Source organism: Lepidochelys kempii, chromosome 2 (genome assembly GCF_965140265.1).
Source record: "Lepidochelys kempii isolate rLepKem1 chromosome 2, rLepKem1.hap2, whole genome shotgun sequence".
In the NCBI taxonomy this organism is placed as follows: Eukaryota; Metazoa; Chordata; order Testudines; family Cheloniidae; genus Lepidochelys; species Lepidochelys kempii.
In genome coordinates this window covers 245,492,182-245,509,955 of record NC_133257.1, presented here as the reverse complement: position 1 = coordinate 245,509,955, position 17,774 = coordinate 245,492,182, and the positions used below count along the sequence as shown (strand labels likewise).

General features: G+C 47.6%; 1 protein-coding gene across 6 annotated transcripts in view; it reads left to right on the top strand.

Annotated features, from left to right (window-relative positions):
• Positions 1 to 15,471: 15,471 nt before the first annotated feature.
• Positions 15,472 to 17,774, top strand: part of PFKP (phosphofructokinase, platelet) — an 85,164-nt gene continuing 82,861 nt past the window's right edge. Inside the window, exon 1 of one of the 6 annotated variants that reach the window (XM_073334468.1) lies at positions 15,472 to 15,941. In XM_073334468.1, the coding sequence (XP_073190569.1) occupies positions 15,848 to 15,941 (94 nt within the window). In that variant the 5' untranslated portion in view covers positions 15,472 to 15,847. The remainder of the gene's footprint in view (positions 15,942 to 17,774) is intronic. The other 5 variants (XM_073334469.1, XM_073334465.1, XM_073334467.1 and 2 more) reach the window with 5 other exon arrangements.

Below are 17,774 nucleotides of genomic sequence, written 5' to 3'. Positions count from 1 at the left end.
ACTCATGCTGACCTTCAAAGGAGGAAATGTTGCTTTCCTACCACAATGCAGCCCTCACATGGTCCAGGCCTCTAGCTGCTCCAACAATGTAAATGTTTATTGCAAATGTCTCATTAGGCATATTCACTGTTTGATGTTCCACATATATTGGTCATTTGGATAGAATGATCAAAACGGGATTCCTCAAAACTACCCTTATAATAGGATTCCATTTGTCAATATAAACACAGACTCTAGAATAAGTAAACATATTTGCACTGTAATTTTTGCACCTATGTCTATAAGATGAAAAAACATCAATTAAAATTAGGACTGTCAATTAATTGCGGTTACCTCACGTGATTAACTCAAAAAAATTATTTGCAATTAAATAAATCATGATTAATCGCAGTTCTAATTGCACTGCTAAACAATAGAATACCAATTGAAATGTATTAAATATTTTGGATGTTTTTCTACATTTTCAAATATATTGATTTAAATTACAACACAAAATGCGAAGTATACAGGGTTCACTTTATATTATTATTTTTATTCCAAATATTTGCACTGTAAAAGTGATAAACAAAAGAATAGTATTTTTCAATTTACCTCATACAAGTACTGTAGTGCAATCTCTTTATTAAGAAAGCGCAACTTACAAATGTAGATTTTTTTTTGTTACATAACTGCACTCAAAAACAAAACAATGCAAAACTTTAGAGCCTACAATCCACTCAGTCCTACTTCTTGTTCAGCCAATCACTAAGACAAACGAGTTTGTTTATATTTAAGGGAGATAATGCTGCCCACTTCTTATTTACAATGTCACCTGAAAGTGAGAACAGGCGTTCACATGGCACTTTTGAGCAGGCATTGCAAGGTATTTACATGCCAGATATGCTAAACATTCATATACCCTTTCATGCTTCAAACACCATTCCAGAGGACATGCTTCCACGCTGATGATGCTCGTTAACAAAATCATGTGCTAATTAAATTTTTGACTGAACTCCTTGTGGGAGAATTGTATGCCTTCTACTCTGTGCTACTCACATTTTGCCATATATTTCATGTTATAGCAGTCTCAGATGATGATCCAGCACATGTTGTTCATTTCAAGAACACTTTCACGGGAGATTTGACAAAACGCAAAGAAGGTACCAATGTGAGATTTCTAAAGATAGCTACAGCACTTTATCCAAGGTTTAAGAATCTGAAATGCCTTCCAAAATTGGCAGGATGAAATGTGGAGCATGCTTTCAGAAGCCTTAAAAGAGCAAATCTCTGATGCAGAAACTACAGAACCTGAACCACCAAAAATAAATAAATAAATAAATAAAATAAAATAAAATCAACCTTCTGCTGATGGCATCTGACTCAGATGATGAAAATGAACATGCACTGGTCCACCCTACTTTGGATCTTTGTTGAGCACAACCAGTCATCAGCATGGATGCATTTCCTCTGGAATGGTGGTTAAAGCATGAAGGGGCATACAAATGTTTAGCATATCTGGCACATAAATACCCTGTGATGCCTGCTACAAAAGTGCCACTTGAATGCCTGTTCTCACTTTCAGGTGACATTGTAAACAAGAAGCGGGCAGCATTATCTCACATAAATATAAACAAACTTGTTTGTTTTAGTGATTGGCTGAACAAGAAGTAGGACTGAGTGGACTTGTGGGGTCTAAAGTTTTACATTGTTTTATTTTTGAGTACAGTAACTTTTTGTGCATAATTCTACATTTGTAAATTCAGCTTAAGTGACAAAGAGATTGCACTACAGTACTTGTATTAGATGAATTGAAAACTACTATTTCTTTTGTTTTTTACAGAGCAAATATTTGTAATAAAAAATAAATATAAAGTAAGCACTGTACACTTCATATTTTATGTTGTAATTGAAATCAATATATTTGAAAATGTAGAAAACATCCAAAAATATTTTTGTAAATGGTATTCAATTATTTTTAACAACTTGATTATCACAATTAATTTTTAAATCATGTGATTAATCACAATTAATTTTTTTAAGCGCTTGACAGCCCTAATTAAAATTAAACATTAAAAACATAAGGGTGAGGAAACCAATCCTGAATGAATCTACTCTCACATACTGTATTTCATGAAGATGTATTTGCCAAATATCTTGAAAAATCTGCCATTGCCCTCACACAGGTAAGTACAACTATTATTTACAGACAGTTGATAATCCTTTTTCTACATGATTCTGCTGTCAGGAAGTTACTTTTACTTCACTTTTCAATTGTGTCTGCCAAAATATTTTCTTAATGTAGGCCTTTTGGCATTTGGCCATCTTATTTTTATTTATACTGCTCAAAATTAGCTTAATTTGGGAGTCTGGACTATTTTTATGGAAAGACCTTGGATGAGACAGATGCAAAATATGATCAGATATATTTGAGTACAAGCTTCACCATTAGAAACCACTTTTTAAAAAATGGATTAAGCTTAGGTTTGAATTTCTTTAGTTGCACATACATCCACTGTGAAGTTTTGTTTGTTTGTTTGTTTGTTTTTTTAACAATCATGTGTCAAAATACATTTTGTACTGCTTCCCTCAACAAGAGCGAAATAGACCATGTCATCCATCTCAGTATCCAACCTGGTTTCTTGCAAACGATGAACAACTGTATTGGCCATTAAACTCCAGTGCTCAGTGCCAGAACTAAAAGCCCTCCTTGTCTTTCTGTCACCAGTTACACTCTGATGCTTATGGTCCCATAGCACTGACCCTTGTAGCAGCCATATAAGCAAGGGAAGCAGGCTGATTACCATCTACAAAACATCTCTGGCTTCCACTTTCAACTTTCGTGCTCACAGTGATATCAGCCATGGCTGACCATAGACTGACGTCACTTGCTATTTTATCGCTTGAAAATGCCATTGGCCAGTCTTTGGATCTCTCTCACACTGTCCTTCAGTTTGCAAGGGTAAAGGCCAGAAAATTATCCCTTTGAACTAAAGAACTAGGGTTAACAATCTAAGCTTGTCACCTACAGTAACACTATTTAATACTGGTCCACCCAATATTGGTGCACAGTTCAATTTCTTGATGTTAGTACATTTCAGTTATTCTTAAAATTAAAGTTTCTATCAGCTTGGAGGAAACAATTTTTTAAAATTTGTTTATATAGCACATGAATAAAATCAGATTTATGGATCCTAGTATCCAAATGTATCGTTTTATATGACAGGGATAAATCATTCATGCAAATCATGCATCAAAGTTGTGAAATGGGCAGCAAATGCAATAAAAAATAAGGTATTCAAAAGTTAAACAAATGGAGAGGGGGGCACCAGAGACACTTCTTGCCTGGGGTGCCATTTGAGCTAGGGTCAGCCCTGGATATTTAATTATATTTGACCAGATTATTTTATCTACAATACCTTCCATTTATTCAAATCTGAATTACAGGGTACATATTTTTAAGGTGAAGAAAGCATATATATTTAAATTTTTCTATAACTACAAGGCTTATAAATGTGGAAAGGGGCTGCTTTCCTTTTAAGATGAGACTCAGAATACCAAAAATTAGCTCAAAGAAAGACTAAGATTTTGAAATCTAAGAAAACAAATCAACTTTTTATTTTAAATTAAATATCTATCAAGAAACAAAAATTCAAGGTCCCTTTCCTTTAAAAAACCCATCCCTCCACTCCTTCTAGCTAATGCTGCTATACTGCCCTTTTATAGGAAAAATTTTCCAGCATGCCCTCTGGGTGGATGAGCTAAGCCCTTAAATTTGGCAAAGATTGTCAACTACAGGCTAAGAACATCTATTTTGTGGTTACTGAATCTTCCTCTTTTCTAGTCGGGAAGTTTTTCTAACTTCTATTATATTTTTCTTTAGGGTGCTTTGTTCTTCCTTCTTTCTTGCCTCTAAGGAAATGAGGCAAAACTCCTAACTTGGTAGAAGAATGAGCTTAATATATAGGCATGATATGGGGAGGGGCAACAATGTATTTTCTTTCCATCCCTCATCCCATGCTTTTGACTGGCTAAGGTGGTAAGGAGCAGGCTAAGGCTGCTGCTTTGAGCAGCTGAGTTCAGCCAACTATCCTTCTCCAAAAGCTGGCCTCACAAGTTGTCTCACTTCAACCGCCTACCAATAGGGCATAGGAAGTGTGTGAGTCCTCTGTTTGTGGAGGCTCACACGCAAGTGCCGGAAGCAACCTAGAAGTGGGAGGGGAGGGCACTGGCACCTGGACTGTGGCCCCACCCCCAAGGCCCTTCCTCTTCCCCCCAGGCCCAGCCCTCACTCTGCCTCTTCCCACCCCCTTCTCTGAGGCCCTGCCCACCTACTGCTTGCTCCTCTCAGCCCCCTCCCTATATAAGAAAAAGTTCCCAACATCGGGACTGTCCCTATAAAATCGGGACATCTGGTCACCCTAGCTGCTGCTTGCTCCTCTTTGCCTCCTCCCCCGAGGTGCCCCTGCCCACTGCTCACTTCTCTCCACCTCTTCCCCTGAGGACCTGCTGCTTGCTCCTCTCCACCCCATTTCCACAAGGTCTCCCCACCCGCCACTTGCTCCTCTCCGCACCCTCCGCAAGGTCCCTCTGGCTGCCACTTGATCCTCTCTGCTTCCTCCCCCGAGGTCCCCCTGCCTGCCACTCGCTCCTCTCCACCCCCTCCCTCAAAGCCCCACACATGTGCTGCTCACTCCTCTCTGCCCCCTTCCCAGAACAGGGGGACAACATAGGGCCATGGCCCCATCACTTTTTCCTACCTTAGGTGAATGATAAGTGGACGGGGCGGAGAGGAGAGAAAGGCAGGCTGGGGGGCCTTGGGCAAGAGGTGTAGAGGAGCAGGTGGCAGATGAGGGGGCCTGTGGTGGGGCAGTGCCCCACCCCCAGGCCAGATTGGGCTATGGCAGGCCAGAGCAGCTGTGCAAGGCAGCAGCCAATCAGGGAGAGCCTGTTAGAGAGCCAATCAGGACTGAGCAAGAGGCAGCCAATCAGGGCCAGACTAGGCCCCACATAAAGGCTGCCCAGGGGCAAGGCAGTCAGTCTCTCTCAGATGTTCAGGGGAAGAAGGGCTGGGCTGGGCTCCTGACAGAAGGGCCCACAAGGTGCAAGGGGGCCAAAGGAGAGATGGACAAGGGAAGTGAAGGTGGGCAGGGAGGCTGCTGCCATAGGGTCCCTGGGCTGGATCCTTCCCCCTTGTACTACACCTGGCTGTTATGAGTGGCCATAGTGGACTGCACCTGACCCCTGATAGAAGGGGTTAGACTTTGGGGATGTGGTTGGCCATTGTGGCTGGGGTGAAGAGAAAAGACTGCTGTTAATCTGCCCCTCCTCCCCTCCTTGGAAGGGGGCGAGTGTGGACTTGAGGACAGTGTCCTGAAGAGGATGCTGCTGAGTGAGATGCAATGTGGGTCCAGATACCAGCAGGGCGAGAGATGGATGGGACACCATGAGCAGAGAGTGCTTTGCATGGACTAAGCTAATTCCCAGAGTGAACAGTAGGAGGTGTTGTGGTGGTGAGTCCCAACCCTGTCACACATGGTGGAGAATGTGGGCACTGTGGTCTGCCCTGATACAAGGGTTAGGGCAAGGTCTGTGGAATACTGCCCAGAATAGAGAGACACTATGAGGGTGGAGAAGTTGGACTTTTATTGGAGGGCCTGGGTGGCCCAGCTTGCTGAGCAGCAGAGGGGGTTGCTGTGGGGGTGGGCACCCAGGCCCTATAAGAGACCAGGTGCCAAGGGCAGGAGGCCAGGGCCTGGGCTCAAAAACTGTTTTGCCTGTGGGAGACTAGGACACTTCAGGAAGGAGCCTTCCCACTAGGAGGGAGCAAGAAAGCCCCACCCAGCAAAATGTCCCCTGTGAGGGTAACAGTAGAGCCCCAAACTTGTTGGGCCTGTGGGGAGCCTAGGCACATCAAGAGAGTGCCCCTATAGGACACACAGGGCCCAGGCTAGCCCTGAAGGAAGGGCTAAGCCCAAAACAAGCTGTGGGAAGGCTGTGGCCAAGGGAAGACACAAGCAGTGTTTCAGTGCCAGATAGAGGGCCATTTAAAAAGGCACTGCCCCCTTAGAGGAAGGGGAAGCACCAGTCCAGGGGCCTAGCCCACACCTGACCAGGCTGAAGGGACAGGGAAGGCAGGGACCCCAACCAAAGAATGGGGGCAGCAAGGGCCCAGACCAATCAGGGAACCCACACAAGCTACAATGGGGACCCAAACTGAGAAGAGGACCCACATAGGACCAGAGCAGTCTACAGTGGGAACCCAAACCCTAGAAGAGGGAAGCAGGTTGCTCCAGAGTGTAGAGGGCCTGTGAGAGGAGAGGGATGCCCTGTGGGCCCAGCTGCAAGGGAAGCTGGGGGGATAGGGACCCCCTTTCTCCTCCCCTAAGAATAGTCTTAAGGGGGGAGGTGTATGGTGGGGCAGTGCCCCAGGCCAGATGGGGCTATGGCTGGCCTGAGTGGCTGTGCAAAGCAGCAGCCAATCAGGGAGGGCCTGTTAGAGAGCCAATCGGGGCCCTATATAAAGGCTGCCCAGGGGAGAGGGAGAAGGTCTGTCTCCTGAGCAAAGGAGACCAGCACCCAGGACAATGCAGCGCTGGGCAGGCTTGGGGGAGCTGAGGAGAGCTCCAGCCCAATACCTGCTAGGCTGAAGGCCCTGATAGAAGCACCCACAGGGTGCAAGAGGGCCAAAGGGGAAGCGGCCCAGGGAGGAGAGGCAGACAAGGGGAGCGAAGGAGGGCAGGGATGCTGCTGCCATAGGGTCTCTGGGCCGGGACCCCCCCCTTATACTATACCCGGCCGTTAGGAGTTGCCATAGCAGACTGCACTTGACCCCTGATAGAAGGGGCTAGAGATGTGGTTGGCCGCTGGGGTGAAGAGAAAAGATTGCTATTAACCCTGCCTCCACTCCCCCCGGAAGGGGGTGAGTGTAGACTTGAGGGCACTACCAGAGGGCAGTGTCCTGAAGAGGATGCCACTGAGCGAGGAGCAACGCGGGTCCGAGTGAACAGCAGGAGACACTGTGGTGGTGAGTCCCAACCCATTCACAGGGCCTCAGGGAAGAGGCGGAGTGCACAGCTGTCAACTTTCATGTGGTAAATAAGCACCCCAACTTTCACAATAATCCAAAAATCAAGCTAATCCCATTTCAAAACAAGCCAATCCCTAAGAACCCTAACAGTCCATGTAACTAGATCTTCCCAGCGTGCAGTCTAGGACTGTGGTGGGCCTGCTGTGCACCCCGACTCTCTCCCACCCTTGCCCCTGCTTGCCAGGAGCCAATCAAAAAAAAAAAGCAACAAGCTACAAGCCAAAAATAAGCCCAATTTCTGCAGTTTTTTTTGTAGGTTTGGCATGTCTGGTGAAGTGGGGACAGGAAGAGGCGCAGTGAGGGCATGGCCTTGGGGGAAGAGGTGGAGTGGGGTGGGGCAGAGTGCAGGCAGGGTCACAGTCCAGGTGCTGGTGTTCCTTCCCACTTCTATGGAGCTTCACTTCCGTGCCAAAGGTGGCGACTGGCTGTCACACCTCTGGAAGGGTGACCCACACCACATCGACAGCATTTTACCCCTACATGGCTAGGCTTTTGGGAGGGAGTCTTAGCTTCATCGTCTCTTATACATGCCACCCATGCAATAGGGGCTACTCTGATGCCATGCTAGTCAGGCAGGATACTACTGTTCAACTCCCCTCACCACCACTTTGGATTGGAGAGCTGAGCCACCTGGGTAGAAGTTCCAGCTACCTGCCTCCCACCCAACCCCACTCCCTTCAGAGAAAGGTGAGAACCTTAGGGGAGGCATTTTTTTGCTGTGAATGGACAGTGAAGGAGCGCTGAGTAAAACAGCAGAGGAGACCTGTGTGAGAGAAAGGGAGTAGTGTGGGAGAAGAATGGAAGATCCTTAAGGATCATTGAGGGCTAGAGGGAGGGAATCTGGGAGGACAGAGGGGAATCTTGGGGAGGCAGGCACAGTGGTCAGCTTGGGTTTTGAGGATACTAGGGAGGGGAAGTTACAGGAGGAGATGAGAGGACTCCTAAATATTGCCAGAGACACAGGCAAAGAGGGACCTTTGGGGAAGGAAGATCACAGACAGGAAGAAATATTGCAGTGAGAGGCATCTTTGAGAGCTGGAGTGAAGGGAGACCTTAAGGATGGGGACCCAGGATACAGAATCCAGAGGAGGGGGGGAACTAGGTACTATGGGGAGATGATGTAGAGGGAGATGCTGAGACTTAAGCAATTTGGAGATGGGGAGGCAGAGACGATGGGGTTCTTAAAAAGAGGCAGACAACGGTTGAAGAAAGGAGGGGATGGAGAATGGGAGCTGGATCTAAAAGAAGCAGAGAGAAGGGGGTGAAGATTGCGGGGGTGGGAATATGTGGGGCTTGTGGAGAAGGAACTTGTATTTGTGGAAACATCATGGAGATGAGACCTATGATATTGCAGGGGAGGAGATTTATCTTCTCTCCCTAATTTTGTAGGCAAAATTACTCCACTGGTTCACAACATACATCCGTTACTTGTTCCATGAGTATGAATCCGATAATACTTGCAGTTTATACTGCTCTCCCAGGCATTGGTCACCCAAACTCTAGAGTGTCCCAAGGTAAAAGCCTCCTAATATGGCCACATATTAGCAGGTCACATGAGGGGTCAACGTTCTCTTGGAGATCTAGGATTCACTTAGGTCTCTTAAGAGACTGAGTTGTGCTGGGAAGTGGGAGGAAATGCAGCACTCCAGCAGGACATTGGAAAGGCATAATGTATATGCAAGTACACCTTGCAGAACCTGTGTAATAGGTGTAGCCTGCCCCACACTCTTTTGCAGGCTGTGGATGTATGGCCCTGCCCATGCCCCACCCAGGCACACATGTCTTGGGGCTGCTACTGATAACAGGTCAACTCCCACGGCTGGAAACACCAGCTAATGGCTCACTATGGAAGCTCACTGGAAGAGGAAATAAAGGCTCCTTGTGTACTCCACCCTAGCATACTCAAACTAATTAGTGTCATTAACTAACTAGTTGATAAATGCAACATTTCCTCTTGTAAACCAGCTTGGGCAACCTTATCTGTTCTAAAGCCTCTCTGTAGCTTGGTGCAATTGATGATAAATGTATGACTTGGATGGCTCTTTAATTCTAAGCTGTGTATTGGTCTGGGATTTCTCTTGGTGGTTCTCAGCCTAGTTTTGCATTTGGGGGAGGAGGGAACACTTAGCCACTACTGTGCAATATAAGCTCAACAAGACTGTACTTTTTCTATTTTAAAGAGTTTATTCCCTCCTGTGTGTTGTTTTGTGAGTGGTTGTCCCCAAAACAGGCAAATGACTCAAGTATGTTTTCCTTAATGTGATGTGTGCCCTGTGCTTAGCAATGTTTAACAAAAGCTGACAAATGAAATTAACATACTGTGTGCATGCATTTTTTTCTCACTGATTTGACAGTACTGAATACAGGTATCCAAATATGCACATTCATGTGTGCATATGGTATGTCCAAATTAAAAAGTATAAGCCATGGATTCTCAAACACTTTCATAATGTGAACAATTCTCTAAATGCAGAGATTGTCTCCAGGATCCCTGGTCTTCCCATTTAAGTTTGCATGGACCACCTACCCTATCCTCCCATTCGTGCTCATAACATCCCTGTAACAACTATAGCTGTTCATGTGAATAACAATGTTAGGAAAATGTCTTGTATTTGTAAATGTTTTGATGCAATTTAGCCCCTCAAAACAGTGGGAAGGAGACAGCACCATATAATGAGCCAGGTGACCACTGGTTAAAGCACTGGTAAATCTTAACATAAGACAGATACTCCTCTGCAATAATAGGTTAACATACCTCTCAATCATACAAGCAGCCTTAAGTTTTTTGCATTAACTATTTATAGATTTCTTTATGCTAGATCAGTACTGTCAGGGTGTGAACCGGGTAAGAGCTGAACCAATCTTCCTGCTTCTAAAATTAGTTTTCCTGCTAAGCCTAAGGTGGCTGGGAATTCATTTACCAATTCCTTATTTTGGTTCAAGTTCAAACTTTTTTGGAAAAACCAAAAGCTTTAGGTGAGGGGAGGGGGAAGGAATAATGAATAGAACAAATATTGCCTCATCCAGTGTCTAATTTTTATGTAAAATAATAGAAGTCAAGTAAACTTAAAGATTAAGTTCATTAAACAAATTATTTGTGATTTTGGTGTCCTATAAAACCTGATTCAACTCCCATTAAAGTCTTCTCATTGACCTTAATGAGAACTGGGTTAAGTCCATAGAGAAGAGTTGGATAAATCCCCAAATAATGAGTATGAAGAAACAAATAGTAACTTCATGGGAATACATTAATTATTGATACACTGAGGAGTCAAGAAGGAGTTATGACTGATGTTCAGTATCTGATTTCCCTTTTGTGGGGAATGAGCCTCCAGGGTGACATTTTTTACATCTTCTCTAGCCAAAAAAATACACTTTCTCTTCTCTTTGTAGTAGGCATTTATCCACTCTGACCATCATGCTGCTGACTGGGCAAGTATTTTAACCTTGTTACGCTATTAAGTACTGTTGTCACCCATCTTTAAAATGAGGCTATACTGGCCCAATATACTGATGATGCAAGTTCTGCTTCTATTTGTTAGACAGGAATGTCATTGCCACTGGAAATTAATTAATTATTTCTTAATAGGGGAAAAATGACTTCTCTGTCTGATATGAATATGGGGGAAGAATATAGACTAATAGTTCGATTATTTAAAATAAAACTTTTGCCTGTTTGGTTATGTGTGCCTATGTTGGGGGTGGCAGGAAATCTTCTGTTCAAGGCTCTATTCATTCCTGGTCTCCTCTTAATAATGAGAACAAATACATTAGGAAATGTTGTTCAGGTAATTTAGTAAAAAGCTCTTTACTATTCTGATCACAGGTCTGCCTTACTTTAGTCTCAGTATCAACTTCCCCCCTTTCCCACATAAATCAAGCCTCTTCTCATCTTCACAGTGTGCCATTCCTCTCCTACAGCAAATCCCTCACACTTATCTCATACACCCAGCAACACTCCTACACCCCACCCAGGCTTCTATCCATATTACATATTTGTATTAATGTAATGCCTAGGAGGCCTGAGCAAATTGAGGTGCCATTATGTTAGGTGACCTACAGTAAAATAGTCCATGCTCCAAAGAGGTGACAATGTTAGCTTGACAAGATTTAATAGGTGGGTGAAACAAAGAGGGAAAGGATGAGGTAAGAGTAATGCAACATGCTTTAGGATAGATGAGGCATGAGCACAGTTGGTAGTGTCACGTTTTGGGGTGCAATCCAGACAACTGAGGACCTGTGTCACCACCTGCCCTGCAACTCTGTGTGCCTTAAATGGTATGCTGCTGTGGCTCACAGTACTGACACCAACAGCCAGCCTTACAAGCATGCAGGTCCCACCCTGGCTTCCACCACCCAGTTACCTTTTTGCAGAGTGACCCTAACACCAAGTTCCAAACTATCTGTCTCTAGTATCCAGCCCTTTCCTGGAACACCCAGAGAAGTTAAGTTTATTGTTTTTAAGTTTTATTGTATTTAAAGAGTCAATATGCTGCAGCTCATTAATTTAACTGGGGTTTGACAAAGTTTTATTTCAGTCACAGCATTGAATTGGTTTATAGAAAAAGTAGAACAAGTTTATTAAACAAGTCATAGGTGTAAGTGATACCCAGTATAAGGATAGAAAGGGTTACAAGTAAACAAAAGTGAAAATATGCTTCTAAGACTAAAACTTAATTTCAGCAAATTACATTCTTTGCCTAAGCAGTTTCTTGCCTAAACTGTTCTTCAACTTCAGTCCCTTGGTTGAAGGACCCAACATTCTGTAATTTCAAGAGCTACAGCCTCTTGAATCTCCCAAGTGATAGACAACTACGGAGTTCTCCCCTTTTTATAGTCCAATAAACCTTTAAAATATCTTCTTTGAAAGATAAGCCCAGAAAAAGAGCTTCTCTCTTTCTGGGGTGTGGATTCCATGCTGTATTCCCCAAGTTCATCAATCCTGTTTCAAGATCCAGGAAGATTTCCTGGGGGAGCGGTCTCCATCCTCATGCTGACTCCAATGTGACTGGAGTTTCCATTGTTTTGATTTCACACTGGTTAATTTACATTGGAGACTGGTAGGTAGCTGCATTCTCTCCTATCTGGGAGAAAACCAGTTTCTCCCTTTGCTTGGTCACAGACATTAAAGCATAGTATCTGTGAGTATCCACAAGTCATCACGCTGTTAATGCATACATTTCTCAATGATATTAGTGTGACAAAGCGGAACTGTTCTTAATGTGTCCTCTGAATAGTGTGGGGGTGTCTCAGTTTCCCCTATGCAGTTCTTAAGTATTGAGGTGGTGGGATAAGGGTGTATGATTGTTGCAGAGCCCTAGGGGGCAGGTGTGTGCAGGGGTCTGGACATAGAGAATGGCCAACACCCTGTTTCCTGGCAACTGATGGCCTGGCCCTTCCCCCCTGAAAGGTGAGAGCTAAAGGGTTGGAGAACAAAGGAATGCAGTGACCTCCTGGCCCAGGAAAGGGACAAAGCCCAGAGGAGGAGGGGCTGGAGAGAGTTTCAGTTTGGGGCTGGCTGGGGACATGAAGTGAAGTGCAGACATGGTTGTCTGGCTCACTGCTGCCCCAAAATGGACCCAGCTGAGGGGTCCTGTACTCTGCACTTACAAGCTCTGTTTTAGACCATGTTCCTGTAGTCTAATAAACCTTCTATTTCACTGGCTGGCTGAGAGTCACATCTGACTGTGGAGTTGGGGTGCAGGACCCTCTGGCTTCGCCAGGACCCCACTTGGGTGGACTCGCTGGGGGAAGCGCACGGAGGGGGAGAGGATGCTGAATACTCTGAGGTCAGACCCAGGAAGGTGAAAGCTGTGTGTCCTGAAGACAGTCTGCTCACAGAAAGAAGACTTCCCCGGAGTCCTGACTTGCTTTGTAGGGAGCAGTTCCAGAACATCGCCCGGGGACTCTGACAATTAGTCACCAGGGTGTCCCAGACTTTCCTAAAAGACCTTGCTCAATACACTGTTATAATACAATTATTGTATACAATCAGTTGTCAATTGCTTATCATTTGAGGTTTGAGGCTCTGTCTCTTCAGTTAATCGCAGAATATCAGGGTTGGAAGGGACCTCTGGAGGTTATCTAGTCCAACCCCCTGCTCAAAGCAGGACCAATCCCCAACTAAATCATCCCAGCCAGGGCTTTGTCAAGCCTGACCTTAAAAATTCCTAAGGAAGGAGATTCCACCACCTCCCTAGGTAATGCATTCCAGTATTTCACCACCCTCCCACTGAAAAAGTTTTTCCTAATATCCAACCTAAACCTCCCCCACTGCAACTTGAGATCATTACTCCTTGTGCTGTCATCTGCTACCACTTAGAACAGTCTAGATCCATCCTCTTTGGAACCCCCCCTTCAGGTAGTTGAAAGCAGCTATCAAATCTCCCCTCATTCTTCTCTTCTGCAGACTAAACGCTCCCAGTTCCCTCAGCCTCTCCTCAGAAGTCATGTGTTCCAGTCCCCTAATCATTTTATTTGCCCTCCACTGGACGTTTTCCAATTTTTCCACATCCTTCTTGTAGTGTGGGGCCCAAAACTGGACACAGTACTCCAGATGAGGCCTCACTAGTGTCGAATAGAGGGGAACGATCATGTCCCTCGATCTGCTGGCAATGCCCCTACTTATACATCCCAAAATGCCATTGGCCTTCTTGGCAACAAGGGCACACTGTTGACTCATATCCAGCTTCTTGTCCACTGTAAGCCCTAGGTCCTTTTCTGCAGAACTGCTGCAGAGCCATTCGGTCCCTAGTCTGTAGCAGTGCATGGGATTCTTCCATCCTAAGTGCAGGACTCTGCACTTGTCCTTGTTGAACTTCATTAGATTTCTTTTGGCCCAATCCTCTAATTTGTCTAGGTCCCTCTGTATCCTATCCCTACCCTCCAGCGTATCTACCTCTCCTCCCAGTTTAGTGTCATCTGCAATCTTGTTGAGGGTTCAGTCCACACCATCCTCCAGATCATTTATGAAGATCTTGAACAAAACCGGCCCCAGGACCGACCCTTGGGGCACTCCACTTGATACCGGCTGCCAACTAGACATGGAGCCCTTGATCACTACCAGTTGAGCCCGACAATCTAGCCAGCTTTCTATCCACCTTATAGTCCATTCATCCAGCCCATACTTCTTTAACTTGTTGGCAAGAATACTGTGGGAGACCATGTCAAAAGCTTTGCTAAAGTCAAGGAACAATACGTCCACCGCTTTCCCCTCATCCACAGAGCCAGTTGTCTCGTCACGGAAGGCAATTAGATAAGTCAGGCATGACTTGCCCTTGGTGAATTCATGCTGACTGTTCCTGATCACTTTTCTCTCCTCTAAGTGCTTCAGAATTGTTTCCTTGAGGACCTGCTCCATGATTTTTCCATGGTGATTCGCGGGAAGCCGGTGGGTGGGCGGAGAAGCAGAGCAGGGTGTTGTGTTCAGGGGAGGAGGCGGAGGTGGAGGTGAGCTGGGGCTAGGAGCGGCACGGGGAGCTGCTGGTGGGAGCTTTGCACCCATCAAATTTTCCCGGTGGGTGCTTCAGCCCTGTAGCACCCACGGAGTCAGCACCTAAGGTGCCACTTTTGGCCAGTTGTTAAATTTAGAAGCCCTTTTAGAACTGGTTGTCCTGAGGGACAACCACTTCTAAAAGGGCTTCTAAATTTAACAACTGGCTCTAGCAAACAGGTGTGAACCAGCTCCAGCTCACCACGGGTTATAGGGACCAGCAGCTCTCGCTTTTAGGATTGCAGGGAATGGCCTGGGTGCCTAGTGTAACCAGAGCAGGACAGAGGTAGGTCAAAGAGAGATGAGAGTATTATGTGCCACCTAGCTGCTTTCAGGGGTACTGCCCCTAGGTGCTGGAACTAGGGGTGCTGCCGCACTCCCTGGCTTGAAGTGGTTTCCACCATACACAGGGTTTACAGTTTGGGTCAATGGCTCTCAGCACCCCCATTAAGCAAACTGTTCCTGCACCCCTGTACTGCCCATCTTTTTATTGCCAGACCATGGAGGGCGAGGACAGGGAACAGCTCCCCGAGAGTCCCCAGACCGGCCCAGTCTACATTCCTCCCAGCACCTGCAGGCAAAGAGCCCTGAGGGCTGCTCAGGGCTGGTCTCTAGCAGGGGGAGTTGGGGGGAGGAACTGTGCAGCTCCCTCCTCCTGCGGCTCTGCCAGGAAACCAGCCGCGTCCTCTGCCCCCTCCCTCTTGCTCCAGCACAGTGACGGGAGAAAGGAAAGGAGGGGGCCGCCTTTGCACGTCTCCCCCCTCTTCCCCACCCATTCTAGCCTCTCCCACCTTCCCCACCTGCCGGCCTCTTCTTCCATCACTGCCTCCCCCGCTGCGCCATCCCCACGCACGCTGCAGCATCCCAGCCCACTCCCCACCCCCGCCCGCTGCAGGCTGCCGAGCGCCTTGGGTGGCGCACTTGCTCTCATTGGCTTCTCGCCCTGCCCTTCAGAGGGTGGAGCCGCACCGGCGCCGCGGCTGGGTTGCTTTGTGCAGAGCTGCCCGGGGTGGGGGGAGGCCGGAGCGGAGGAGGCTGGAGCCGGAGCAGTAGCAGCAGCCGCGGCGGCTGGGGAGGGGCGGGATGTGAAGGCTGCGCCTCTCCCGCTTTGTCTGCACGTGTTTTATGCCGTAGCGTTTCTGTTCCGGGTTCCGTCCCCAGGGCAGAGTCCCCGCAGTCAGGGACTCCCTCCGGCGCCGCCCAGGGACCTCGCTCGCTCTCTCCATCCCCCAGCCGGGCAGGGGAGCCGCGCAGCCGGCCCGCAGCTCCCTCCCTCCCCTCCCAGCACCATGGCGGACCAGCCGGCGGATAAGAAGTTCTTCGAGAATCTCTCGGGCGCAGGGAAAGCCATCGGGGTGCTGACCAGCGGCGGGGATGCGCAAGGTGACTGCCCGTGCAGCTGCGGGGGGGTGGGGGGTACGGGATGGCTGTGGGAGGTATTGGGCAGCATGGATAATGTGGGAGGGGGCAGTACAAGTGTGTGTGTTTGGGGAGGGGGGAGTGCATGTCATACGGTACATTTGGGGGGAAGGAAAGGGGCAATACGGTAAAGGGGTGCATCGGGCAGGGGTGGTATGGAGACGGGCCGGGTGCTCATGTGGCGGTGGAGTGGGCATGGGTGGGAGGTGCCTGGACTCTGGGGGCCAGTGGGTGGGCAGGCAGCATGCACACTCGGGCAGGAACACGTTGGGTCGGGGCACGGCGGGCAGTGAGGTAGGGAGCAGATGGGGCACTGGATCTGGGCTAAAGGGGGCAGGTTAGCCAGCAAGGTGGGCCGGCGGAGAGTGCCGGTTCCACTGATCTCGGACTGCTTTACTGAGATCAGTGTAAAAAAAATAAAATCGTCCTTTTGCCTAACCTCCGTGTCTGGGCTGCACACGTGCCTCGATAGGCAGGGCGGCAACAAGCTGCCTCCCCTCATCCTCCCTCCTTCCCTCGTCACATTTTCAAACGTGTGACCTCTTCTGAGCGTGCCTTCTGCAGGGCAGGGAACCGAAAGCTCCAGTAACTGTATCCCCGAGACGCCTTTCGGGGGATGGCAGGGAGAGGGGAGGATGGAGAAAGGGCTAGTGAGTGGCCAACATGTGAGGGGGATGGGAGAAGGTGGTGGTAGGAGACTTGGTGCATTGCACATGGGGAGGGGAGCTGTCTGCCGCTGGGGCAGTGCCGCCGCTCACCTCATCCGCCTTTCACTTCGGTCTTTGACGAGGCTCAAGAACAGTAGTTTTGCATTCCTGACAACGGTTTAGGTAGCTGACACCCGCGCAAGATTAATACGTTGCAGATATCCCTTAGCTTCGATCGGGAAACCGTCCAAAGCAAGGGTAGCAGGGGTTTAATGTTGGGGCTTAGAGACCAAGGACCTACAGAAATTGAATCAAAGGGCGACCAGGGAACGGGAGAACGGGTTGAAATGTACTAACCTGGTCATGAGGTCCCTTCTCAGGCCCCCTCCCACGTGTGTCTTCAAATTAATTTATGTATGTTATTAACAGTTCCATCTTGGGTTGCTCAAGGCGCAGATTCTAGATGGGTGATGCGGGGCAATATTTTAAAAGAAAGGCTCTCGATCTCCTTAGCCAGAAGGAGAATTATCTCGTTAATGTGCACCGCTGCCATCATTCCCCATAGCCGCCTCCTGGGTGACATTAGTTTTGCTGCAGCTCCGGGAGCGCGTTGGGAAGTAGTTTAATCCGGTATCTGCCAGTTTCGCTGCAGATCGGGAGTATTTCAGGAGCGTGGGGCGCGGTGCAGGGGACTGTCTGTGTTGTCCTTTGCATTGGGGATGGGGACCGGGCCTCCCCGCCAGTCTTTCATGTGGGTGGGGGTGAAGAGAGAAGTATGGTTCCTGCAGATGTGCTTGTGGGTGGAGGGAGTTGTGAGAAGAGAGACTCTTCTGGGTGTGTAAGGGTTTGGAGGAGCGGGGACTAGTTCCCCCCGCTTCTCTCAATGAATGTATAAGGAGAAAGCCTCACTCTCCTTGATAGGTGTGTGTTTGGGATGCGGGGGGACCTGTCCTGTCTTCCCTCTCCGCCCCCTCTTTCCCTAGTGCGTAGGAGAATGCTAGTTTGCATGGACCAGTCTCTCCTGGCTCACTCCCCGCCTCCAGTGTGTACGTGATCCGCAGCCAGTCGTTGCGGATTCCTTTGTGCGTCATATCTCTGCTGAAGAAGCATCCTTCCTCCCTCCCCCTGGAGTAACGGGGTGCCTTGGGGT